Source organism: Schistocerca serialis, chromosome 1, assembly GCF_023864345.2.
Source record: "Schistocerca serialis cubense isolate TAMUIC-IGC-003099 chromosome 1, iqSchSeri2.2, whole genome shotgun sequence".
Lineage (NCBI taxonomy): Eukaryota > Metazoa > Arthropoda > Insecta > Orthoptera > Acrididae > Schistocerca > Schistocerca serialis.
The window spans coordinates 796,871,733-796,899,437 of record NC_064638.1 but is presented as its reverse complement, the minus strand read 5'-3'; the positions used below and the strand labels follow the sequence as shown (position 1 = coordinate 796,899,437).

The following is a 27,705-nucleotide window of genomic DNA, read 5'->3' as shown; positions in this document are numbered from 1 at the left end:
ATGAAAAATAGGGAATCTCCCACTTGGTTCCAACCTTGGGAACCATCTTCGTAGCAGCATTCCATTTGGCCTGCTGTGAATGATGAGCTGAAGATCGATGTATACCAACATCTGAATCTTTATCTACTAATCCCTTCTCTTTTACAATGTCGTCTTCTTCCCTTGTCTCTGGTCCAAAATCCTCACCTACATCAGTGAAGTTAGTTTCTGATCCAACATCGGACTTGTCTACAAGATGTAACATTTCTTCAGCATAAAACCCACACTAATGAGACATGTTCAAAAATGTGTCGTGGACAAAGGATGTTACCTGAATGATCTGATATCAACTGTGACTGACAGAAAGTGCACATGGCCAGCTGCAACAATTTGCTGTTTCACTGATTGTTTATGTATATACACAAGACAAACTACAGCAGTGTCAAAGTGACCCCTTCCCCATTCTAGGTCTATCAAATCAATAATAATAATAATAATAATAATAATAATAATAATAATAATAATAATATGTAAATCCTAATACAGCACTGCAAAGAGGAGAAAAGGTTAGGAAAGGTCTTATGATTTCATAGAGGAAGTAAAACAATTGGGTACGACATTGAAGGAAAAAGTATGACAGGTGTCATTTTGACCTCTTCTATCATTCTAGTGTTAAAATGTCGCTTATAGGTGAACTACTGATAGTGAAAATAATAATAATAATAATATGAACTTGCAACCTTGCTGTTTCCTTACTAAATTTCATCCAGAATTGCAAACTATCAAAACCAAACCACTTTGGTTTATAGAACGAATCTATAAAATTTCCATATTTCTTGTTTATCTTCAGATTTTCTTTTCTCACGACTCTACTACACTACGAAAGGCGTCAGTCCCCCACCCACCACCACTCACTGCTGTTGGTGCTTAGCAACACAGCAACTTTCTGTGACCTTTGTTTAATTTCATTATTTCTGTAAATGGCACTTCATACATTCCACAGGCATTCCTCTAGCTCAAAGTGTGACAAGTCAGTATTCCTTGCTTCTTGTCCAGTTCATTTTCAAAACACTACACCCAATACAATGCAAGACAACATGCAACACAAGGTAGGACAGAGCATAAGTTGTTTCTCTAAAACCTTAGGGACACACGCTTTCTATCAATATACATTTATTTCTTGGACTGTCTCATGACAAAATTTACAAAGTTTTATAATTAGGTCATGGAACAAATACAACAACATAGCAAGAAACCAAGGCTTTATGCAAGAAACCAAGGCTTTCTAAGTATTTTTTTAACCTGTCCCTGTTTATTTGTATGTGTGTGTGTGCACGGTGGGTGGGTGGGGGGGGGGGGGGGGTGAACCTTTATGTCTATTTCTTCTCACCGTCGTTTTTATATACGAGGGCTATTCAGGAAATAGTTTTTTTTTTTTTTTAATGCCAAAATGTTCCCTAAGTACAAGAAATACATTTTATTATATGCACCGGAAAGAGCGATTGATGTACTACTTTTGCACATAATCACCAAACACATTGAGGCACGTACCATACCATAGCACTGGACAAGTTTTGAAAGACCTTCGTCATAAAATTCTGCCACCCGAGACTTCAGCCAGTGAGTCACGCCCACATGGAGTTCCGTGTCGTCATCAAAGCGCTGCATTGCAAGCCTGTTCTTCATCTTGGGAAATAAGTGGAAGTTGTTTGGTGCAAGATCGGGGCTGTAGGACGGGTGAGTGAAAATTCCCCATTTGAATGAATTAAGGAGTTCTTTAGTGCAGATTGCCGTGTGAGGTTGGGCATTGTCGTGCAAAAACAAAATTTTGGACATTAGCTTTCCTCGGAGTTTGTTTTTAACTACTCTTCTAAGGCCGTGCAAAGTTTGACAGTACCAGACAGAATTTATGATTGTTCCACGTTTCGAGAAAATCAATAAGAAGCAAACCATGCCTATCCCAAAACACTGTACCCATCAACTTCCTTGCTGACATGGTTTGCAAACATTTTCTTGTTTTTTGGGGAGGACCTTGTGTGCCCACATTCCATGGACTGTAATTTTGTCTCGCAATTGACGTGTCTATCCAGTAATGAATCACCATATTTGTGGTAGGCCTCCAGAAATGTTAACGTTTCCTCCATTCGCTGTTCTTTTTATGGTGCTCTGTAAGTATTTGGGGCTCTGTAAGTATTTTGGGCACCATCTTCCACAAATTGTGGCAGCATAGCTTTTGAGAGAATTTCAAACAACGAAGTCCATGAAACTTGTGGAAAAGAAAGCAAAAGTTCCGTTAGGGTGAAGCGACGGTTTTCACGAATCGTTTCATCAACTTTAGTGACAAAATCATCAGACACAACGCTCAGGCATCCACTCTTCTCTTCATCCTGAACATTGGTTAGGCCATTTTTAAACCGAACGCACAATTTCCAGATGGAACATTCACTCATTACGTTGTTTCCACACACGTCGCACAGTTCACAATAAATTTCTATAGGTTTTAGGTTTTTGCCAACAAAAACCATACCACAGACTGCACATCTGGCGGAGTTTTTGATTGCAGCAAACATTTCAAATTCGAATATCGAAAAAACCAGACGTGCAGAGACGTTACCGCATGCCACAGATGGATGCCGACTGAGCTGCCGAGCACACACATACCAAAATATAAGTGATCAGCGCACGCCTAGTGGCGTCAATGGAAACGTTCCCTACTTTCCGAATAGCCCTCTTACTTTCTGAATTTCTCCGTGGTTTCAATGCTCAATGTTCAAATTAAATGACAGAAGGATAGGCTGCAAACTAGTCTCCCTTTCTTCTCAACTACTGCCTCCTTTTCAAACCTTTCCACTCATAACTCCAGCCTGATTTCTGTACCACTTGTAGATAACCAGTCATACTTGGTATTTGTTACAATAATTAACAATAATTATCAAAAATTTATTTAGCAGTCTCACGTTCAAGTGAGCAGGCAACTGTTAAACCCAAATTAATTTGACACATGTGCATGTATCTTGCAACTGCCTTGCAAAAGAATTAACCATCATGTTTTCCACCCTTTGAATTACACAAACTAAAGCAAATCTTACCTAGTTGTGGTGTCTGCAACAGCAGTTGTGACTGAAAGGCAGAACCTAATCTGGGATTTAGTATTTGCGTTGTCTGCAGAGGAGTTGCAGCTGACCCTGTGATCTGGATCCCACCAGTGACTTCGAGTGACTGGACACCACTTGTTGCCACGTGAAGACCAGTTGTGAGCTGATACTGTTGATACTGCAGGTGCAGCCCAGACCCATGCTGCACCTGCAATCCAATATAATTCACTATTTACACCACAATGAATAACCTAACACAGCCACTTTTAATTACATCCAGCTTTTAGGCTTCAATAGAAACACTGTGTGTGTGTGTGTGTGTGTGTGTGTGTGTGTGTGTGTGTGTGGTGTGTGTGTGTGTGCGCGCGCGCGCGCGTCTCACAGAGACACTTGCACGTGTGCACTATAGTACACTATACAAAATGTGAGAGCCTCTCAATATTAAATACACAAGAATTTAACGCAGTCGAGGTGTGAAACGTATGTTCCATGTATTTGCATAAAACTGAAGTCTCATTATTTAAAAAAAAAAGACTACTACTACTACTACTACTACTACAATATTTGGCAAATAATGCTGTGAAATAATACTGTCACCTCATATGCTACATGTATATGCTTTTCTATATTCTGGATAATTAATCTTTATTATTTTTGATATGTGCTTATTTTTCACAATTTTTTATAAACTTCTATACCAGAAACTAATTCAAATTTCACATGTCACTACTTAGTGTTCATTGACAAACAGGATATTTGAGAGTCAGCAGCAAACTGACTTCTGGGTAATAAACTGGTGGCAGTTCCACTCAATGTAACAATGCAAGTAGCTAGATTTACTTAAAGTAGCAGTAAATTTCAGTTTGTCTTTACAACAGTTTGTACTACTATTGTGTAATGGGACGTCAAATTTGTCTGTAAACAGACATATTTCATTTTTAACTTCTTCAACCTCAATGTTTTATTGAGCAATGGGAAGTCCAAGATGAAATAACAATATGGAAAGGATGGATTGCTACTCACCATAAGCGGCACGACTCAGTCACAATCTGACACAAAAATACTGCTAGGAATGTTGAGTTCTCATATTATTGTCCTCCTCCACAAATAGAAAACACACACATCCACAGAAGAACACATTTGGCCACTGTCATCTCCAGGCACTATGACCCTACTATAACTACATCAGAAATGAACAGGAATTTAGCTGGGGTATGTAAGCGAGTGTATGGAAGATGTATGCAGTGAAGATGGTGATGAATAGCAGGATAGATATGAGGGAAGATACTAGTGCTGGCCGTGAGAGTGCAGCGATGAGGTGGCACAGGTCTGCAGGTTGGTAGGTGCAGCATCTGAAGGATGTGGTGAAGGTGAGGGAGGAGCGCAAAGGGTAGAAGAGAAGTAGAGAATGAGAAAGGATTATAGAACTTCCAGGGACCCAAATATTTTTCCTTAAATAGGGGTCTTGCCAGAGTACGTGGCATGAGTGACACGAATCATAAATGTAGCATTTATAGGTAATTTAACTAAGAGCTATTAAAACTCGCAATATCCCATCCAAGAAACTTATATGCAGCAAATATTATACGAGGTCTGTTCACAAAATCCTTCTACACCTGGGTTTTACTTATTGTCTCCTTTGAAATACTCTCCTTGACAATTGAAACACCACTCCTGACGGCATTTCCACTTCCAGAAGAAGTCTCGGTATGCTTCTTGCTGGATCACATGAAGCACTGTCTGCGAATTTTCTTTTATCTCACCTAACGCTGTCCTTGTCCTTCAACAGGGTTTTCAACTATGGAAATAAAAAAACAGTCCGCAGGAGCCAGGTCTGGTGAATACATGGGGTGAGGCCACACAGTGATTTCATTTCTTGTGTAATAGTCACACACCAGCAGGGATGAATGTGCAGGTGTGTTATTGTGATGCAAGAGCAATGAATTGTCTCACCACACTTCAGCCCATTTCAATCTCACGTTTTCTCGCAGACATCGCAAAAGGTCCCGACAGTATCACCAATTAACAGTTTGTCCCTGTGGCACAAATTCGTGATGAACTAATCCTTCAAAGTCAAAGAAAACTATCAGTACAGTTTTGACATTTGACCTGATCTGACGAGCTTTTTTGGTCTTCGAAAACCTACCCCAACTCACTGTGAAGACTGAATCTTGGTCTTAATATCATAACCGTAGACCCAAGTCTTATCACCAGTTACAATTCTCTTAAGGAAAATCTCGTTATCATTTGTGTGATCCTAAAGCTCTTCACAGATTGCGAGGCGAAAGTCTTTCTGGTCTTGACTCGTGAGCCATGGAATGAACTTGGTGGCAGCACAATGCATTCCAAGACGCTGTGTCAGGATTTCATGGCATGAGCCAACTGAAATGTTACATTCTTCTGCAATCTCTCTGACAGTCAGTTTTTGACTGGAACACATAATTTCATTGATGCTCCCGACATGAGCATTGTCGGTGGACATCAAAGGGCGTCCTGAACAAGGGTCTTCTTTCACTGCTGTTCAGTCAATTTTAAATTGTGTGAACCAGTTGTAAAACTGAATGTGGATAAGCACTCATCACCATAGGTTTCATGCAGCATTTGGTGTTTCTCTGTAAAAGGGTTCCTTCTGTTTCACACAAAATTTAATGCAGACACATTGCTTCTCTAACTCTGCCATCTCGAAGTTTTGTAAACTGTGTGACAACATTCTACTCATTACAGTTACTAACAGGCATAAAACACAAACTTCTAGTGGTTACACATCATGTGCAGGGATGCCAATTGCATTTCACTCCAACATCCCACTGGCATGAAATTACAAATGTTTCTGATTGTTTTTGAACAGACATAATTATTAATACACTTTTCATAGAACATATACTTTTTTAAAAAAATAAATTATTAATTCCTGTTTATTTTGTCTTTCCAGCATATTATGGTGAACGAAATTGTTGCTGCAGCTGGTTGATGTAAGAACTGATTCATCTACATTAAAAGAGGAAAAGAAATTCCTGGTACAGGAATCTTTATCTGCAGCATTTAAGCACATTCCTTATATTTGAATATGCCACACATATAGACGGCACTAAATCTTATTTCTTCGCCACACTCAGAAAATTCGCCTTAAGATTGTCAATGTCAGCTTTTCCTGAACTGTAAGCATTCTACATTTGTGGGAAGTAACTCTACAGAAATATAATTGACAAGTCCGACACTTCAGTAACCAAACAACAACACTTTTCATGCTTTGTACTCATAGGCTCAGTGACAATGATGTCAGATAAAGTGACTTAAATTGAACAGAAATCTTTTTCAGATTCTTCCAATGCATCTGTCGGTACTGTTACAAAGGGAGTTGACTTACTGACTACAATCTAGACACATGTTGACCAGGTGAATCAGTTACCATTTAATGCATCACAGGACAAATTAAGACCCGAGTAAAGTTGAAAGAAATCAGAAACTCAACTACGACAAGCTAGGAATTAAATAAAAAACATTACTTCAATTTGCAAAATGTTTAATGTTTACTCCTTAACTGCAGACTTTTTCTTAAAGCAAGGATCGTTACAAGCAGGAGAAGTAACATTGCTCTTATGGGAGTTACACCAGGACCAATGGAAATATTCGTTAAAAAGTGGGATTTCCTTAAAAACAGGTTCATTGATTCGGGGTTTTAATGTATGCACATGCTTGGTGTGATTGAGGGCGTGTTTAGTACTCGGGAAGAGCAGAGAATATGATAGGCAGGTAGAGAGCAGGAACTAGCAAAGGTCAAGGGCTGGGGGTGGAGTGAGGTGTTTACGGGAACGAAAGGTATGTTGCAGAGTGTTCACACCTGCACAATTCAGGAAGCTGTTGTTGGTAGGAAGTATCCAGACAGCACAGCCGTCATTAAAGCAAACCCCATCACATTGGGTAGCATGCTCTGCAACAGGGTGATCCAGCTGCCCCTTGGTCAACGTTTAGCAGTGGGCTTTCATGTGGACATACACGTAGTTAGTAGCCAAGCCTACGTAGAATGTGGCAAAGCAGTTGCAGTTGAGTTTATAGATCACAGGGCTGCTGCTGCTTTCATAAGTGTACCTGCCTCTGATGGGGTAGTAAATGCCTATGACTAGAATATGTGGTATTAGGAGGATGTATGGGAGAGCCAATGGGTGAGTGGTGAAATATCTCTGAATGGGGGTGGGCAGTGTAGATAGGAGAATATTTCTCATTTCAGGACACAATGAGAGGTATGGTAGCCAAAATCCTGGATGAACATGATTCAGTTGCTTCAGTCCTGGGTTGTACTGAGTCACAGGAAGAGTGCTAAATTGTGGTTAACTGTTCGTATGTGGGGGATGGTAGGTGAATGGGGAGAAATGACTGTGTATGTGTTTCCGGACAAAATTGGCAGGGTAATTTCTGTCTGAGAAGGCCTCAGTGAGACCCTCAGTGTATTCGGAGAGGGATTGCTTGTCAAGTACAGGTGTGGTTACCGTGGGTGGCTACGCTGTATGGAATAAACTTCTTGGGGTAGAATGGGTGGCTGCTGTCAAAGTGGAGGTTTTGCTGGTGGTTGGCAGGTTTGACGTGGATGGAGATCCTGATGCAGCCACCTTTGAGCTGGAGGTCGACATCTAGGTGGCGGCTTGTTGGGCTAAGGAAGACCAGGCGAAGTGAAAACGGGAGAAGGTGTGGAGGTTCTGGAGGAATTGGATAGGGTGTATTCACCCTCAGTCCAGATTATTAAGATGTTTTCAGTGAATCTTAATCAGGTGAAAGGTTTAGGATTGTGCGTGGCTAGGAAGGATTCCTCTAGATGCCCCATGAATTGTTTAGCATAGGATGGTTCATGTGAGTGTACCTGATGTACCATGCATTTGTTTGTAGGGGATGCCTTCCAAGAATAAATAATGTGGGTGTGGTCACAGTACCAGGAAGGATGTTGCAGGTTTGGCCTCAGGCAGGCATATGGAAATAAAGTTTTCAATAGTGCGAGGTCATAAGCATTGGGAATGTTAGTGAAGAGGAAGGTGGCATTCACAATGACAAGCAGGGCACTGGGTGGTAAAGGAACAGGAACTGTGGAAAGTTGAGGTTGATGTGGTTGGCCTTCTACATAGAAGGGTAATAGGCTGAAGGTGTTGGCTCACAAGGACAGGGAGCCTCTGTGGGGGCACGGTAACCAGTGACAATAGGGCTTTCTAGGTGGCTGGATTTATGTAATTCAGGAAGCTTTTATAAGGTAGGGTGCGGGGAGTGGTGCTGGTGACAAGGGAGGTAGACTCAAGAGAAGACATTCTGGGACAGCTGGCAGAGTTCCTCTACCGTGTAATCCCTACAGTTCATAACCACAGTGGTGGAGTGTGGTACTTCCCGCAAAGATGAGGTTGGTTTTCATGTCAAAAGATTTGGAAAATGATGGTGAAGCGATGTTTGAGGTTAGGAAATTCTGGAAAGTTAAAAGGGGATGATTTGGGGAGCATTGGATGTTGATCACAATTGTATGGAGGAGGAGTATACTAAGTCAGGCAGGGTTTGTAACTGGTTTCTGATTGGCTGGCTTAGTAGCAAAGAAATGTTTCTGCAAGACATGGGGTAGTAGAGAAGGTCTTTAATTTTGTGTGTGTGTGTGTGTGTGTGTGTGTGTGTGTGTGTGTGTGTGTGTGTGTGTGTGTATTTTCCACTTCTGATGAGTGAATAGTCCGGAAGCTGAATGTTTCCAGCAATCTTTTTCATGGTGCTTGTCTGCAACTTAATGCCTGCTCCATGTGGTGAGTAGCAATCCATTGTTTCCATAATATTGTTAATATTATGCTGCTTAGGCAACAAACAAATCAAACCCTCTGAAGAAACATTTATAATAGGCAGGTTTATTTTTTAACAACCACTTCACACCTAACACAACATGCAATATCCCTTTGTATCAGGTCACTATTTTCAGCACATATAGATCAACCAATAAAATATTTCATAGCTGCTTAGCAAAATATGCACAGGATTATGAAATTAAATATGACAGTTTCAAACTGCCTACACTGTTCTGTTATACTTTGCTGCTTCTGATAAACTGGAAAGAAAATGGTGCCATATTCACATTATGAACTACCACTCCACTGCAGAAAGATTTTGTACATTTAAGTCATACATAGAGAATTAGGGAAATTCATAGACCTAGTATAGATTCAATTTATACAACCACCAATCAACTCTCAAACAGGCTCTTATGGGTGGAAAGATAACTGATAATTTGGCAGCAGAACCATTCCACTTTTTAAAACATGCCACTATTGAATGAGTGGCTGACATTCAGGAAGTAAAATTTTGTAATACCACGAACAGAAATACCAAAAGAGGGAAGTAGGGAAGTATTTTCGGTTCTAATCAAGAGTTCTGCAAACTGTTTCCTAGACGTGAGGAATGGCCAGTCATTTTCTTTCTTATATTTACAGTTTTCTCAATTGATTTTTCTCCTTTCAAACAATTACTATTAATACTCCGTGGCTAAGGGCTTCTTTTATAACAAAATTAACAAAGATAATAGTATGTCCTCTACATCATACACGACACTGCATTTACACAGACATCTATATCCAGAAAGCCATGGCAGGCAGATCAAAGAGCAGTAAGAGCTGTGGGAGGTCTCCCTCCTGTCAACTGATAATAATCCTAAACAATGTGGAAGTTTCAGAAATTGGCACACATTCATATTCTACATTTATCAGAAATTAACACTGCCACTTCACCATCGTTATGAAGTACTGAAGGGTTGTGTAATAGTGGATTGGATGTCAACATTTTAACACTGTGACTTTCATGATACAATTTAGAGAGAGAGAGAGAGAACAAATTTCCATACCTTGAGCTTAAAAAATTATTGAATACACTGACAGCAGGAACGTCCACTCACAAAAAATTGATCTTTTATGCTTTTCCACCAATTACATTTTCTGAACAACATTAAGACATAAAAATTTCAACAGTTCTCCCAATATATAGCCAAGGCCTACAATACATTTCCAAATACCTGCAGTCCTGGTATCTGGGCAGCAGTGGAAGGTACGTAATATTCAACTCTTGCAACATCCGTCTGCGTAGTTCCAACTTGTACAGGTCCTTGGGACATAACTGAGATGGCTTCATCCATCTGGGTTGCTGAATACTGTTGTCCTTGAGCTGCAGTCTGGCTACTTGGCACTGGAAGTTTAAGATCCTCACGATCACTGGAACTAGCTGCAGCACCAGCAGCCAATGCTGCAGCTAGGAGAAATAATAGGTTTCATTTGTTAAAAAGGAACTAATTATACAACTGAAATTATGTGGATCTAATATCAAGCCTGCATTACATCATTCATGAACTTTTTCAGAATTAAATTCATCAGTGACATGTTTAAACGGCATTGGTTAATCCCAATGTCGATCAAAAAATGGGAAGCAATTCAAATAGGCTTAAAATGACAAAAGAAAGTTATGAAATCCACTTTTCTCTCTCTCTCTCTCTCTCTCTCTCTCTCTCTCTCTCTCTCTCTCTCTGTGTGTGTGTGTGTGTGTGTGTGTGTGTGTGTGTGTGTGTGTGTGTGTGTGTGTCTCTGTAAGTGTAAATCACTGTGCATAAAAACAAATTACTGATAGCAAAGATTAACGCAAAGGACTGTAGTGTAAATGGTCAGTATGTTCTTCCATTTTTTGCTATGAAAGAGGATTATGAGTGTAACCGAACAAACAACATTATACCGAGAGACAGCATTTATGGTTCACGGAACAAGAAAAGAACTACACATCATCTTTGAATAACCAATGGGACTAATGCTAGATAACCTTGAAAACCATAAATGCATTTAAGAAAACCCTCCCTAATATCATAAAGACATTTCCAATTAGTGCCTCATCCATATTCTCATGAGTTACTACAGTATAGTAAATGCTGAGAGAAGCTTAAATTCCACAACTAGCTAGCTAGCCAGCCAGCCAGCCTTGGGAACATGTTGAAAATTATGTCACTCATAACAAGTGAACATCTGCATACTTCTTAGGATCCAAATTCCCAATCAATAAAAGCTAAGAAGTACTCACACACTCCTTATGCAACTGATATGTAAAAAAAAAATCTTTAAACCCCAAGTCTAAAACCAAGAACTTTTATTATCTTAATTTGTTCCAAAACCTACATTGTAATTACAATGCCACTGCTACTTGGGTATGCCTGAACCACCTGATTTTAAATTTATGATAATAGTTTCACAGCTTACATCCATCTTCACCACCCTTCCCAAAGCTTTTCAGCATGCCACATACAGCTTGTCTACACTGAAGGGGAAATGTCTATTGTTTCATGCAGTCAATTCAGTGTTTGCTATCTTGAATGTTTTGTTTGTTCCTGCCACATAGGCTTTAACGTGTGCCCAAATTAATTCAGTTAGAGTATACTGACATTGGTAGGTGGGTAAGTGCAAAACTGCACTACCAAAGTCACATGCCAGTAGATCAAGGTCATACGTTTCGTCATTTGAGTTGTATAAATTAATGAGCTTCAGCAGTTTGGCATGAATCTGGTTTGTACTGTGAAGAATATATTTATTTTCAAGCCCGCACATAATATCTGCTTTCCTGGTGTTTGCACTTGGTGCTTTCCCTGTAAGAGCTGTTGTTCATTACAATGGCCAATTTCAGAGCAAGTTCATTGAACCACTTCTTGAAAGTGACAGCATTCACTTCCAAATGGCAGTCACAGCTGTTTTTCTTATAGCTGAATACAAGTTTGCTCTAAGGAACAAAACCAGAAGAAGAATTATCCAAAGCTTACCAGAGAATGTTTTCCTACAGGAACTTTAAAAGCACTAGTCTCATCATTCATTTCAAAAAGCTTTCCTGAAACAATTCTGTTTCACTCATCTTTCATCTAGGTAATACACTACCTAACCACAATGTTCTCTTTTTTTCGTACATCACTCTCAGGAACGTGGCACGTGCTGCAGCTATATCACTTCTTTCCATTAAAAACTTTCTTCCATCATTATTTTTAACATAAATGAAACCAACGCATCTTAAAATTCTTTGCATTGACAAAGCACCACCTTTGAGGGCAATTTTCTCACACATAATTATAGTAAGTTTCTGTGACATCAGATATTCACAATTTATATCCACTTACATCCATTTCAAACAACAAGCGCACCTTAAAACACCACTGCCACAAGTGTATGGTTTCTCGTGATTTTGATGCTTTTCAGGTGACAAAACTATATGTTCCTGGTGTTTCTGCAGCTCTAACACCTTAATAGTGTGCTTCCGGGTGTCGTGGTGATTGGTTGTTTCCACTTTATGTACAACATTTTGACAACTGATCCAGCTGTCTTCTACAGGTGCTGCAATTTTTGCTGTTGTGTGTACTTGCTGCCTGGATTCCAACCAAACTGAGCTATTGCTGGTCTCATGCATAGCCAAGTTCCATTCCCAACATTTATACTACACCCTTTGATGCTCTTGTTTTTTAGAACTCACTTTTTTGTTTTTTAAATGAGCACCTTAATAACATTGTCCCAGAAAATTGGCATTTGTACCACGATACTGATCTCCCGGCATTTCATCTCATGATGGTATTCAATGCTCTGCAACAACTGATTTGCTTGGTAGTTTTAGTCATGTATATTAAAGTTCCTTGCAGCTCTCCTCACTGTTCCAATTTTCTGCCCTGTGTGACATATGCCACGTTCACCGGGAATGCAGTACACCCTGCTTTCAGAGACCCATATCATATTTAACACTACAAAGAATACTATTTATCTTAGCTGAAGGGAGAAAATTGTATATAACATCTACTTATTTCCTGCTGGATGGAAAATAATATGAACAAATGAATAGCATGACGATGGGTACTCCATTATCACCTGTCATAGCGAACCTATACACGGAAAAGGTTGAAGCAAATGTGCTATAACCCACCAAGATGAAATCAATGAGTTCCTATCAGTAAATGGACAACACATTTGTGGTGCGGCCCATGGAGTAGAAAAGTTTCAGGAGTCCTTGTAACATAAAATTCATGATGGAACTTGAAAAATATGGCCGAATACTGTTCCTTTGCGTGTCGGTTAAGAGAAGAATGGATGCATCCCTGGGTCAATTGGGTTAGGGTCTCTATATATACTATCTCCACGCCTCAAGCCATCACCATCCGCCACAAAGAAATTTGGTGCTGAAGACTTTAGGCCCTGGAGCTGTAATATTTTCAAACAAGGAGAGCACCAACAAAGAATTGTAGCACCTATGAATATCATTCTGAAGGAATGGGTAATCATCACATCATCAAACTGAACGGGTGGGTAATGCAATCATAATCAAGCTTGCCTCAAAAACACCTTGAGACAGACCAAGGAAGAGAATCCAGGAATCACTTATTTACTTTATGCTAGCCCAATACCCAGAAATATCAGTAGAAAAGATAAGTAGACTCCTAAAGAAGCATGACACGCATTATATTTTGCTCTCTTCAGTTAAGATAAAAAGTATTCTTTGTTAAGTTAATGATGATCTAGGCCTCCAAAATCTGGGTAGGTATTGCATTCTATCCAACTGTGGCATGTCTTACATGGTGCTGACTATCAGAACAGTTGAGGAGAGATGCAAAGACCATGAACAACATATCTGACTTAAAAAAGACAACACCCAGATGTTACCCAGCACTGCCTCAAACATGATCACGAAACAAAATATGACGAGACCAGTATTATGGAGCAAATGTAAAGTTCTTGGGACACCATAATTGAGAAGCTATCGAAATAAAAGTTATCACAAAATTTAATAGGGACAGTGGTTTTAAATTAAACAACATTTGGGGTCCAACACTCACTCTATTAAAATCTTGCTGGACATCCCATCCACTAGAATTTGAAGATGCTGAGAAAATTCATGTTTCACAGAATATCAGTTCGAGCTCTGAAAAATGGAACAGCATCAAAGGGCGTAGTGAGTGTTGGAAATCTAATACAGCTATAAACAGCAGCATGAGACCAACCAAAGTTGACAGTCTGGAAGTAATACACACATCAAGTACACACAACAGAAAAACTAAGAGCATCGGAAGAAGATAATTGAAATATTGTGCATAATATAGAAACAACTCGGCAGAACACCCAGAGGCAAACTATTAATGAACTGCACTGAGAAAACCTGACAGATCACATGAGATACACTTGTTTACAATTTGCTGTTCAGTTCTCCTGGCAACATGACGTGCTTCTGTAATCCGTTCTTGTGTCTTCAAAATGTCAACAATAGGAGTCTCACTTTTGGATTCATATTTGAAAGACTTATGAATACGGTATGCAATCCTGTTCGTTTGCTTGTGAAGCACTTTATGTTTATCGCCGTCACCCGACTTATTTATTTGTTGAATCGCACTAGCCCATTTACAGGAACACACTCACAGCTATAGTACTACAAGAAAATAACAACAGCTGAAATGAATAATTTAGTCACTCTGTGAATGAAACTGCATTGTCGCGAAGTACAGCAACAGCGCAGCCTGTGTGAGAGATTCTCGCTGTGTATGAGTAACTCACAGGTAGCCGCTTGAAAAGGGAATGAATCTTATTGACCGCTGGCAGTTAATAGAGTGGAATGCATAGAACAGATGAAAATATAACTGTCCTTGTATGTGACTGATTATATCGATAGCGAGCTGATGTGCAGATTGTGGTGTATTGATACTAAAATACTTTCATATCCTCACTTCTTGCTGGTATTTGTCATTTAATTCCACGAAGTGGGAACCTAATGGCTGACAGAGCTCTTCGACAATGACTTTCAAGGCATATGCCATGATTATTCCAAGAATCGCATAAATAATTTCAATGATGTGCAGTATACAGTTCATTCTATAAAGCTATCTGAATTGATCAGTGTGTCGACCAACTGAAAATGGAGAAAATCAAGTTTAATGTTATAACTGTAAAATGTAATTAAATTTCAGACTCCAGTTGCATAAGCTAAGAAACTTTATCTAGGTTTCATCTATAATAACGTAGCCTTCTTCAGAAATGTCACAATACAAAATTAAAACATGCCGGATATTGGCCTTGTCAAACTTACATGTTTGTACAAGAGTACATAGTCTTAAGACATTGTGACATTTCTGAAGAAGGCTGAAATTTAATATAATTAGCTATTATTAAACATTTTCATTTTATGTGTTGGACTGTAACACAAATCAAAACAGAAATGGATGAAGATCACGTTGACTCTGCACTATCACTGAAGGCCATTTACTGTCCACTTAATGTGGTCTAACAAGCACTGAATAGGAAGTGCGCTTCGGCCATCCAACTGAGGTCACCACAAAGAAAATCATTGACAAAATCCACGATATGGTAATGCCAGATGACTGAACAAACATTTGAGATTTCTGAGACGGAGCAGCTGCATAACATCCTGCGTGAATTATCAGCTGCATGAACAAGATGTGTGCGAGGTGGGTACCATGATTGCTCAGTTGCCCAACAGTGCAACTGGCACAACATTTCAACACAATATCTGGTAATGCTTAATAATGATCTGCAAGAGTTTTTGCACTGATTTGTGACTGTTTATGAAACCTGGACCCATCACTACACATAGGGGAGAGTCAAAATGGCAGTGAAAACATTGGACAAAGGCTAGTGAAAGTGTACCAAACAAGGCAAGACCATTTTGACAGCTCATTAGGTGATGGCCACCATTTTTTTGCAATTCCCAAGGTATAATCCTCATACATTACTTGGAAAAAGAAAGAACCATAACGTTCACTGATAAATTGTTAGAAACTTGCACTGACAGAAAAAAAAACCAGGTTGGCAAGCAGAGAAGTGCTCTTTCACCAGGATAATACACCCTCCTACACATCAGCAATAACAGTAGTTAAAGTGCATTAATTGGGCTTCGTATTGGTGTCTCATTCACCCTATTCACTAGATTTAGCTCCATGTGGCTTCTTCCTGTTCCCTAACTTGAAACTTTGACATGCTGGGAAGAAATTTTCATCAAATGAGGAACGGATAGTTGCAGTCAACGAGTATTTTGCAGAAGTTTATATAATCTATTTTTCCGATGTTATGAAAGAGCTGGAGCATAACAGAACCAAGTGTATATCCCTCAACAGAGACTGAAGAAATAAGATGAGTTTTTTACGAAACAAACTTTTTTTTCCTTCTTCTTTGCCCTCTTATCAAACCATCCTTTTATTATTTTGTGAGTTAGAGGAAAATACCTTACCTGAAAAAGCCTGTAAATATGAGGCTGGTTTGGTTAAGTCTGGTAAAAAAGCAAGAAAAAAATGTTTATGAAACATACAACTCACTTTACTTCCCTACATAAACTCCTTTGAGGAATACATACTTGGTCCAGTGATCCTCTGGCTTTTTCACCCCACTGGAAAAAATAGGTTCTGTCAAACTCTGCAAAATACTCATTGACTGCAACTAACAGTTACCCATTTAATGAAACTTTCTTCCCAGCAAACCAAAGTTTCAAGTTAGGGAACAAGAAATAGTCATTTGGGGCTATGACTGGTGAATAGGGTTTAAGAGTGCAGGATGTTCCATTATCTTTGTGAAAGAGCACTTTTTTCCCTGCCAACCTTAGTCTTTTTCAGCCAAAACAAGTTTCTAAGAATACAAAAATGAAGCATAATGGTGTCCCATATATGGTTCTGCCTTTTTCCAAGTAATCTGTACGCATTATTCCTCGAGAATCCCAAAAAAACAGTGGCCCTTAGCTTACCAGCTCACAAAGTGGTCTTTGCCTTCTTTGATGCATTTTCACCAGCCTTTGCCCATTGTTTTGACTCTGGTGTGTAAGGATGTATCCTGGTTTCATCAACAGTCACAAATCAGCACAAAAAGTCTTGTGCATTGCGATTAAATATCACCGAACACCATGCTGAAATGTTGGGCCGACTGCACTTTTGGTCAACTGTGAGTAATCGCGGCGCCCACTTCGCAGACAGCTTCTTTGTAGCTAGTTCTCTATGCACGATTTCATGCACTTGGTCAGCAAGGTGATTAAGTCTCAGAAAACTTACGAATTTTTGATCTGTGGTCGTGTATTATCACACTATGGACTGTCAATGGTTTCTTTGTTAAGACCTCAAATGGACAGCCAGAGTGCACTTCATTTTTGGGACTTGTCCAACCACTTTTAAATTCATTAATCCACAAATAAATGGTCTTCAATTAAGGTGCAGAGTTCAAGTGAACTTTATCCAATTCTGTTTTGATGTGTGGGGCAGTCCAACTCTTCAAATGAAAATGTTTAATAACAGCACAGAATTCAGGTTTCTTCATTTTCAATTTGACACACTGACCAGTTCAGATGGTATCAAGAATAAACTGTACACTGTAAATTGTTAAAATTCTCTATATTATCTTTGGAATAATCAAGCTTACCAACCATGAAGGCACAACAAAAATGTTCCATTCTTTCACAGAAATTTACCAGACTTAACACAAAGAAAGTGTAGTGGGTGCAACAGCAGTTACCTAGCTAGCTTCCTTGCTCGTTTTGTTGGCAATTTTCAGTGAGCTGTGATGTCAAAGCACACACACCTTTTCTGTAGGAACATGAGAACATGGTGACCCTTTGACTCGTCTTAAAAGTTATGTTAAAGAAAGGCAAACATACAGAGTGTCCAGAAAAGGACTCCCTGATTTCAAAATTAAATATCTCGAAAACAAAGATCGATAGAGGAATGCAGTAAACGGTATGTTTATTGTAAAAGCTGTAAGAAGTTTATACAGCAGTTTGAAATAATAGTTACAAAAGCTGCTAACAGATGGCGCTGTAATCACCATACGTAATGCCTAGTATAAATAGTGATCCGAAGCCCAGAGCGATCAGTTCCACTATTGAAACGTGAAAGGAGGTTAGCGTACCAAAGGAAGAGATTAAAACCATGTACTCCATTGAACAACGCGTTTTTCTGGTGCTAGAGTACCACAGGTTAGAAGAGAGTCCTACGGCAACAAGGCAAAGTTTTCAATCACGATTTAATGTTCCAAAAGGACCCGATGCAAAAACCATTCGTACGCTCTTCGCAAAATTTCAACGAACAGGCAGCGTAACTGATGATCTAGTGAGGCATGTTGGCCGCAAGCAAACCATAGTTACGCTTGAAAATATCGCCACAGGTTCTGGAATTATTCAGCGAAATCCAATGTCATCCGTCCGTAGAATTGCATCTGAGACTGGTTTGAAGCGTTCCAGCATGCAGAAAATACTGAGAAAGAGCCTACACACGTTTCCATTCAAAATTCAAACGCACCAGGCCATACCCATACGAACTGTGCAACAAAGGGTTGCCTTTGCTAATCAGATGCTAACAATGATTGATAGTGAAGGATTTGATGTTGGCTGCATCTGGTTTACAGATGAAGCACACTTCCATCTGAATGGATACGTGAATAAGCAGAACTGGCGATTTTGGGGTTCCCAAAAGCCATATTGGTGTGAAGAGAAACACCTGTATTCTCCTAAAGTTACTGTGTGGGCTGCAGTATGCAGCAGAGGCATTATTGGCCCTTTTTTCACTCGAGAAACTGTCACTGGTGCACGTTAAATTGCAATTTTGGAACAATTTGTCGCCACACAGCAAGCGTTAGAGGATCGACCAGGTACTGAATGGTTTATGCAAGATGGAGCCCGACCACATCGGACCGAACAAGTGTTTTGCTTTCTTGAGGAATACTTCGGGAATCGAGTCATTGCTTTGGAATATGCCAAATTTACTGGTGCAGGCATGGATTGGCCTCCATATTTGCCGGATTTGACTCCCTGTGACTCTTTTTTTGTGGGGCACAGTGAAAGACATGGTCTACCCGAAGCATCCCGCCATGCTGGACGAGCTCGAATCAGCGATCTCTGTGGCATGTGAATCCATTTCGGTTGAGACACTACGAAATATGATGGCAAATTTCATTCTACGTTTGCGCCACCTCTGTAGTGCCAATGGTGAACATTTTGAAAACATTGTGATGTGATTGTTTGCAAAGATTGTTTTCATACGATTATTTCACTTATGTATGCTGATATGAGCTGTACAGCGTACAGCGCCATCTGTTAGCAGCTTTTGTAACTATTATTTCAATCTGCTGTATAAATTTCTTACAGCTTTCACAATAAACATACCGTTTACTGCATTCCTCTATCGATCTTTGTTTTCGAGATATTTAATTTTGAAATCAGGGAGTCCTTTTCTGGACACCCTGTATGTTTATAGTTTTTGTAGACTTAGAGAAGCCTTTCAGAATGTTGATTTGTATACAATCCTTGAGATTCTAAAGGTAGCAGAGGTTTTTTTTTTTAAAAAAAAACAGCACCCAGGAGTGAAACATTATCTGCACATTTAACAGAAAGCAGAATGTAATGAAAAGAGTCAAAGGGCACGGAAGGGAATCAGCAAGACTGAAGTGAGGCAGGGTTGTAGAAAGACAAACTTGTTAACATCTAAAATTAATTTAAGTGTTAGAAAACCTTTTCTGAGGGTGTCTGACTGCAATGTAGCTTTGTACGGAAATGAAACATGAACAATAAGAATTTCGAACAAGAAGAGAAATTAGTTAAGTGGATTGAATAACTAATGAGGTGGTACTGAACAGAATTAGGAAAAAAGAAATTTTGCAGTACAACTTAGCTAAAACAAAGGCTTAGTTGATATAACACATTCTGAGGCATTGAAGAATTGTCAATTTGGTACTACAGGCAAGTATATGGGTTAAAAATTGCAGAGGGAGACCAAGGGATGAATTAAGTAAGCAGGTTCATATGGATATAGGTCACAGTAGTTATTTGCAGGTGATGAGGCTTGCACAGAATAAACAGATACAGGGAGCCTGCATGAAAGCAGCCTTCAGACAGAAGATCATGATGACAAAACAATACATGCAAAGCTGCTTTATTTATTCTGTTGCATGCAGTAAGGTAACAGCTGTGTCCCTCAGATTGCCCAACTCCACTTTTTTCTTTAAGTGAGTTATGTAATATACAATATAAACCTGTTTGCACCAAAAAGATAATTTTTACATGAAAACCGTAAGTAATTAATCAGTTTCACTGATCTCCGACATTTATACCTAAACGCAATGTAACTGGACACTGACCCCTAACAAAATAATTTTGGCCTAGTACTGGCCATTAACGAGTGCTGTTATGATGAACAAGAAGACTAAAACGACGGTAACCCTCACTATTTTGATACTACCCGAGTGACATGTCACTGTGGGATCACATTTATCCTCCTCATAGATAATTATCCATATTATAACCCTTCTGAAGTCGTAACCACATACAATGTTGACTGCACCGTCTCATCAGTAATCACTACCTACAATAAATCTCCTCAAATACAGCAAGCATTTCTATGTTAACTCAACCCACGACACCGTCTCTACACAAATTGCAGTTCCACCCTTCCCACCACTAATGTTCACACAAAATCTTCATACATTGGTTTTCTTGTTTCAGAAATAAATTAATGGCTTATTGCTATAAAAGTTGTAGATAAGCCTTTATTTATCATTGGGTCCCCACCCACCACAGCCTCCAATTTCTAAAAGATTGTTACTCAAAATTTTAAGAAACATTACAAACCTTGTTTTTCAACTCGTTAAATGTAATGTAAGTGCATTTCCCCCACCCCCCCCCCCCCCCCCCCCCCCAATTTAAGCCACTAGTCTAGAGGTCTTAATCTGTTTAATGTAAATAACAAAATAAAACAAACCTTGAAAATGAACATAATACCTCAATTTACTTTTTATTTAGAATATATCATACTATTAATATCATTCAGATCTGTCACTTTACATTAATTTATGAACAATCATAAAAACACAATAGATTCTAAGCATCATTAAAAATCCTCCTTTCTTTTCCACAGGAGAGACCGCAGAGAATTAATTTGGATGGTTGAAGCTACTGACATCAGAAAGTCAGCTCTGCCCCATTACTTCATTATGTTGGGGTATGTGATGTCAAATTTAATAGTGGCATTACACTAGAACACTGAAGTAATTACTTTGCTTCTATATTGTTTTAAGGCATGAAGGTGGTTGTGACAGATTGACATGTAGTGTAGTGGTGACCGAGACAGTGAAGCCAAGAAATGTGATGTCATGCGAACGATTAATTCTGGTAATGGTAGATGTCATTCATATTTAATTTCTATGAATGGTTATGTCTGCCATTCTGATGTCGTCACATGTCAAAGTGGATGAGTAGCACTGGCAGGTTCACTATTTCCAAAGAATCTAGCCTATCAATAAAATTTGCTATCTTCCCTAACGTGGGTTATAAACCCACAACAATTTTTCACGTAATACCTCGCTCCACAGGAAATTTCAGGATGAAGTTCTGCCGGGAAGCTAATAGTAGTACCTTTTATCAACTAGCATAGAAATAACAAACCAGTAGTGCAACAGATTTTCTGTAATTTCAGATAGTTGGTTCTGTTGATAAGAGAGTATACAAGCTTCCGTTAACAATTTCTCGACAGTAATATTATCGAACTTTCACATACGAACATTAATATTTAAATAATTCTCTAGACTGTAAACAGCAAACTAAGTTCTGCTTTACGTGAATTACAAGAAACTACTAAAAAAAGTTTTTGTTTCATCGAGAGAGAGAGAGAGAGAGAGAGAGAGAGAGAGAGAGAGAGATTAAAACATTCTGCACTCGATATTAGGTTTCCACTAGCTTATGAATTACACTCACATTTCTTAGGAACAATGTTACACATAAAGAAACTGAATTATTACCTATGTCAACAGCATCAATGCTGAAGTTCTGCAGTGTTTGGGTGACATCATTAATAGCATCATCATCAATTTCAAGCCTAGATTCATCAGACTTTGAGGCCTTATCCACTATTGCAAGTGCTTCTTCTGCAGCTGCAGCAAATATTGGGCAATGCTGCTGTTGGTCCGACAACAGACCAGACAGATCTGTGTGCTCCATACCGGGTTGTGGCAGTATCTGTAAATTAAAATTAAAATAAACTGTCATTTGAACCTGTAGTTGCAGTATTTTATTGAACATGTTAAAGAGTTAGCATGAAGAGAAATTTTTGTAATACCAAATTACACCTTTAACCAACAATCTGTTTCTACATACATACTATGGTTCAATAAAACATTTACAGTTTATATTTCCTTACCTGTTGTTGTAAGGTACGTAGCTGTTGCTGATGCTTTTGTTGCAACACCTGGTTTAGTTGCTGGGGAGTTGTTGGCACCATGCCAGGATCTAACTGTGTCAACTGCACCATTACATGAGGTGCCAACAATGAGGTTGGTTGCAGACTGTTCTTCAATATGGAGTGTGGCGATAGCGGCGGCTGCGGCTGCTGCTGCTGCTGCTGCTGCTGCGACTGCTGCTGCTGTTGTTGTGACTGCTGCTGCTGCTGCTGCTGCTGCTCATGCAGTGCTTGTTCAGCCTGACAACATTTCAGAATTGTTCGATATATGTAAAATTGTGTCTTAACAGATGGAATACTTCATCACAAACTCAAATGAGAATGTAGAACATAAAATTTGGCCCACATGCCGCTTACGTTTATGCAACTGAACAAATAAATTTTAATACCTATAAAAATACACAGTCTGGAACATGGATGTTAGCAGCAACTGTGAGTACTTTCACTTGATAAAATAAACAGCCAACCAGTTGCCAGAAGTTTAAATAAACAAACTTGACTTAGGTTTCGAGACTACGAGTATCATCTTCTGAAGCATATGCCATGATCTAAAAAATTATAACAAAGACAAATAATAATTTTTAGCTAACAATTATGGCGTAAAGTAACAAATTCCCAATTGGAAAATGAAATCTCCACCTATACTGGTTACATTAAAACATGATACACGGATCATGAGCTAACCCACTCAAGGCACATGCAGTAACTGTAATTACAATGTCCACTGGAACTTAAAAACTGAGAAAGATATTGCTATCGATCAATGGTAAATGTCTAACTAAACCCATGGCACCTATTTACAGCACTTGCGTAAACTACCATATAGTGTGCCACATACTGCAAACTGATGCTATAATGAAAAACTCAATTAGGTAAAATCTATCTTTCTCTACATCACCATACTGCCATAACAAAGAAAATAATCTCCATTACTACCTGTATAAAACAGTGTATCAGTACTGTAGAAGCAACAAGAAATTAAAATGAAAATCAAAGAAGTATCAGTCTTAAATGTGCTAGTTACTACATTCTTATATAACACAGAGGTAATAAGAAATCTGTAGTACTGCAAGAAATAAATCATTACATTAGTTGTTTTTCTCACCAGTGATGTCTTAATATTTTCTGTTAGTATCACATGAGGGCCTTACTCTTTGATACTCTAGTTGACCAAATGAGGGCATTGCTATATACTTTCTGGAATGCCTTATTCACTGCTGCATTGCTACATATTTTTTGTAAAGTTGCATTCAGAGATTTAATTTCTTCAACTGCTGTAGATAGATGATACAGGATTAGTTAAGACATTTGCCCCCGTTCAATATCCATACCTATCTCACTTTTACAACTTCAATGGACATTTCATTGTTAGTTACTGCGTGTAACGTGGCTGGTTCGTTCGTGGTTCTTATAACGTGTTTTAATGTAACCAATGTCAGTAATTATTTCATTTTCCAATTGGAAATTTGTCACATACACCACAATTGCTAGTCAGAAACTGTCGTTTTCTTTGTTACAATTCTTTAGGTAACAGTGTTTATATCTGAAGAAAATGCTGAAAGTGGTATCACAACATAGGTCAAGTTTAAATAAGTAAACTTCTGGAACTAGTCGCCTTTTTATTTTATCAACCGATCCACAAAAAATACATTGCTAAAAAAGTTTACTTTCATATACTGTGCCAGATCGCTATAAATAATTTTGTGTGTGTGTGTGTGTGTGTGTGTGTGTGGTGGGGGGGGTGGGGGGTGGGGGGGGGGGGACACATCGAGTGCGCGCACACACCACGATGTATTTAATGAAGAGCGTAATTTTCTCCAAAGCTGTAGCAATTATTGTAGAAAATGCCTGTGATTGTAGCTGCAGAACTTGTCAATGATAACAGTGATACAGCGTACTATCAACATCCGTCATTCATCTGGCGTGACAACAAATGCTACGCAAAAACTACCTAACAGAGAGCCCAGGCACATTAAGGGATTTTCAGCTTCCTTGTGTGACTTGTTTGCAACAAATGGAGAAACAACTATATTACTGCACCCATTATGACCACACCAGTTTGTTTAGGGACATGCTGAAATGTACTGTTACAGAGTTTTATTGAATGAATATTGGGCTATACCATACTGACAGCCACTACCATGTCAACAAGTAATAGTGACACCCACCACTACTTCAGGAATGTGATCAACAACCATTTAATTTTTGGTTTTCAGCACACAATGTTTAACCCCTTATACACTGGACTAATGCATACGTGTCACTCCATAATAGCTAGCAGCAGCAGTCTTAGTAGTTGTAGTAGTAGTAGTAGTAGTAGTAAAGATCATTGTTCACGAGGCAACTTACTGCAGGGACTAAGTAAGACACTGAGCAAGTATTCTATATATTGTTCAACAGCAATAACAAAGAATTTTTGTATAATAATTGTCATCATTACGATCATTCTTAAGGGGAAAAAAGGAACTACTCTTGTAGAACTGCCTTGGAAATATAACAATATTAAGACACAGATGTTCAAACATACCACGTACAAACAAATAATCCATGCCATCAAATAATCCATGTACCCTAATTTTAAGGGGAGAAAATCACTTTAATTTGTGCTTTATTTACAAAAACATTATTCTGACATAATGATTCCATTCATCATAACTACCAGAAGAGTACTGTCATCACTATCTTCCCACAGATCGCCGTCCTTGGCCCCATCCAATCAATTTGTGATACCATATTTTCAAAGGATTTTTTTTCACCAGTGGTTGCAGAATGGAGTCCAATGCTCATTTCAACCACTCACAAATACGGGACAAATCTGGCTGCCTCATTTTCCACTTGCACGACAGATTTAAGGTCTCCACGGATAACGATCAAGTCAGTTTCCTCTTTTTGTAACTTGCCTCACACTTCCTCAGTTGTATGTCATGAAAGCTGTCCAGGACCAATATGTTATGTAACTTCAGTAATGCACCAGGGCAATGCGTCAGGGCAATGCGTCAAACGTGTCACCCAGTCACCCGTAATGTAACTGTCCATCCATCCTTTCAGATTCACTCTCACCAATATGCCTTTCACTGGTGTTTTTAGGATAGTTTTGTTTTAAATATCATTTAAGGTGGTAGATTATGTCCGTTGCCAATAATACTCAACATCACTACACCCCTTTGCTCCTAATTTCTGCCAAGTGTTCACAGTGTTGTCAAGTGGCATTTCAAAATAGTGTTTACAGCGCAAATTTACCATGTAGCGATGAAAATTCACTTGTCTTTCCTCGTAATCACATGGAAGCTGTTGAGTGATGAGGGTTTTCCTCCGGAAGTCAATTCCATTTTGACTAAAAAATGGTGACAGCCAGTCCCCCAGCATTTGTCAAAGTCACATTTTTTTTTTTTTTTTTTGTCAGTTGGTCACATCGTACTTTCTTCCCACTGCAAATTTTCAATGTTGTCTGCTTCTCTAATAATTTTAAGTTTTTCTTTAGCTGTGTACATGTGATAACAATAACTTGTAGCCATAATTAACACTTAGTTAACACTTCACTTCAAACGTGCTACTGACATGTCACAGACTAAGGCCACAACAAAGTTATAATGGGCTCTATTGTTGAGCAGAGCAGTACCAACCTTATTACTATTAATCCACACACCCAATTTTACATCCTTAAATTCGGGGAAAAAATAAGCACAGGAAGAAATGAAGACTAGCTAAGAAATGTATACAGACAGAACTGATCAAAAAATGTTCTAGGTACTCAGGTAGGTGCATTACCAGTTATATACCTAAAAATCTATCCAACATTATGAGAAACTTCTTGGGGATTATTTAGTGAAAACAGTATCTCCCTCTAAAAATGTCTTCTCTCTATGGAGGATGGCTATCATTGTGGTTCGTCTGTTTTTTGACTTGGCTGATCTGAACAGTTGTACGGAAGTACATCCAAACCACTCTCAAGAGTCTGTAGCCAAAATGTCCGTCTTCTACTTATTGATCTTTACCCTACAACAGTTTCCTCAATTCTCGGTCTTAGACTATTGTATCTTTCTCCTCCGATGATACATCCGAAATATCTTAGTATTCTGGTTTTGATCATATTCCCAATTCCTTATCCTCACCTTATAATGTTTCAATGGTAATTATGCCCATGATATTTTCCACTCATTGCTACAACCACATTCTGAATGGCTTATTTTGACACTGTTGTCTTATTAATTGTCCATGGCTGCATTCCATACTAGAGCACTCTGACTACATCACATTTAATCATTTGGGATCTTAGTTGCAAGTTCAAATACCAGTGGTAAAAAACAATCTGATCTTAAGAAGTCAACTCTAGCTTTTTCAATTTTTCTATTAATGCATGGCCCAGACTGAGTTTACCACTGACCCAAGGACTCCTAGATTTGTGTTTCGATGACTTTTCAATGGGCATGCTATTAACAGTGACATCTGATGAGATCTTTGAAATTCTGATAATAATCATGGATTTAGTTGTGCCAAAATTTGTTTTGAGGCCCAAAGCATTGCTGACTAATTTCTTGAAATAGTGTCTGCACTTTTTTACATTTTCTACAAATACTAGTGTGCCATCAGCATAGCATTAGTTGATCACTTTACAATAGTCCTTTATACCTATTTCTACATCTGATATATACTTTGAACAATAACTAAACAGGAATGGGAACAGAACACAGCCTTTTCTTACTTCTCGCAACATCTATGATTCTCCATTGCGGCTGATAATAGTGGTCTGTTGCCACTTTTATAAGTTTTTAATTATTCTAATATCCTGCCAGGCTATTTTACCTTCTCCCAATAGGTTCACCAATTTATCATGTCACACTTTGTCAAAAGCCTTTTCATAATCAATTAACCCCAACACACACATCTTGCTTCAGATCTAGGCATTTTTGTAAAAAATAATAATAATAATGTTCACGGCAAATAAGGCTTTTCTCGTACCCATAACATTATGGAAAACAAACTGATTTTCACTCATATTGCATTCTAGGTTTTTTTTGTATATCCGACTGTACGATTTCCACAAAAAAATGTTTAAAATGTGTGACATTAAGCTTATTACTTATGTTCAGAACATTTTTTAGGATAAAATTTTTTGGTATCATTACAAAAGCACATTTTAGACAATCCATTGTAATGTGTCCTGTTCCATATACTGTATTATATAGATCGTCAATTAACTGTTGTAGGTAATTTTCTATCAGTTTTGGGGGTTTCACTGGCATGTTATCTGGACCACGTGACTTCCCCACTTTTGTACATTTTAGTGCATATTCAATTTCAGCTTCAGGGTTGCCACACGTTTCCCCAAGTGAAATTTCCTGATATATCCCTGATTCCCGGAAAAGTTTTAGCATTTTTCCCTGACAAATTCTGAAATCTCAGGGGAACTTAAAACGT

The 27,705-nt window shown here is 38.7% G+C and overlaps 1 protein-coding gene across 1 annotated transcript in view; it reads right to left on the bottom strand.

Moving 5' to 3' along the window:
* LOC126483780 (ankyrin repeat domain-containing protein 17) overlaps positions 1–27,705 on the bottom strand; it is a 263,557-nt gene that overhangs the window by 121,794 nt on the left and 114,058 nt on the right. Inside the window, exons 19-22 of the mRNA XM_050106941.1 lie at positions 22,249–22,527; positions 21,851–22,067; positions 10,093–10,325; positions 3,069–3,282 (exon numbers count right to left, since the gene is read on the bottom strand). Of these exons, the coding sequence (XP_049962898.1) occupies positions 3,069–3,282; positions 10,093–10,325; positions 21,851–22,067; positions 22,249–22,527 (943 nt within the window). The remainder of the gene's footprint in view (positions 1–3,068; positions 3,283–10,092; positions 10,326–21,850; positions 22,068–22,248; positions 22,528–27,705) is intronic.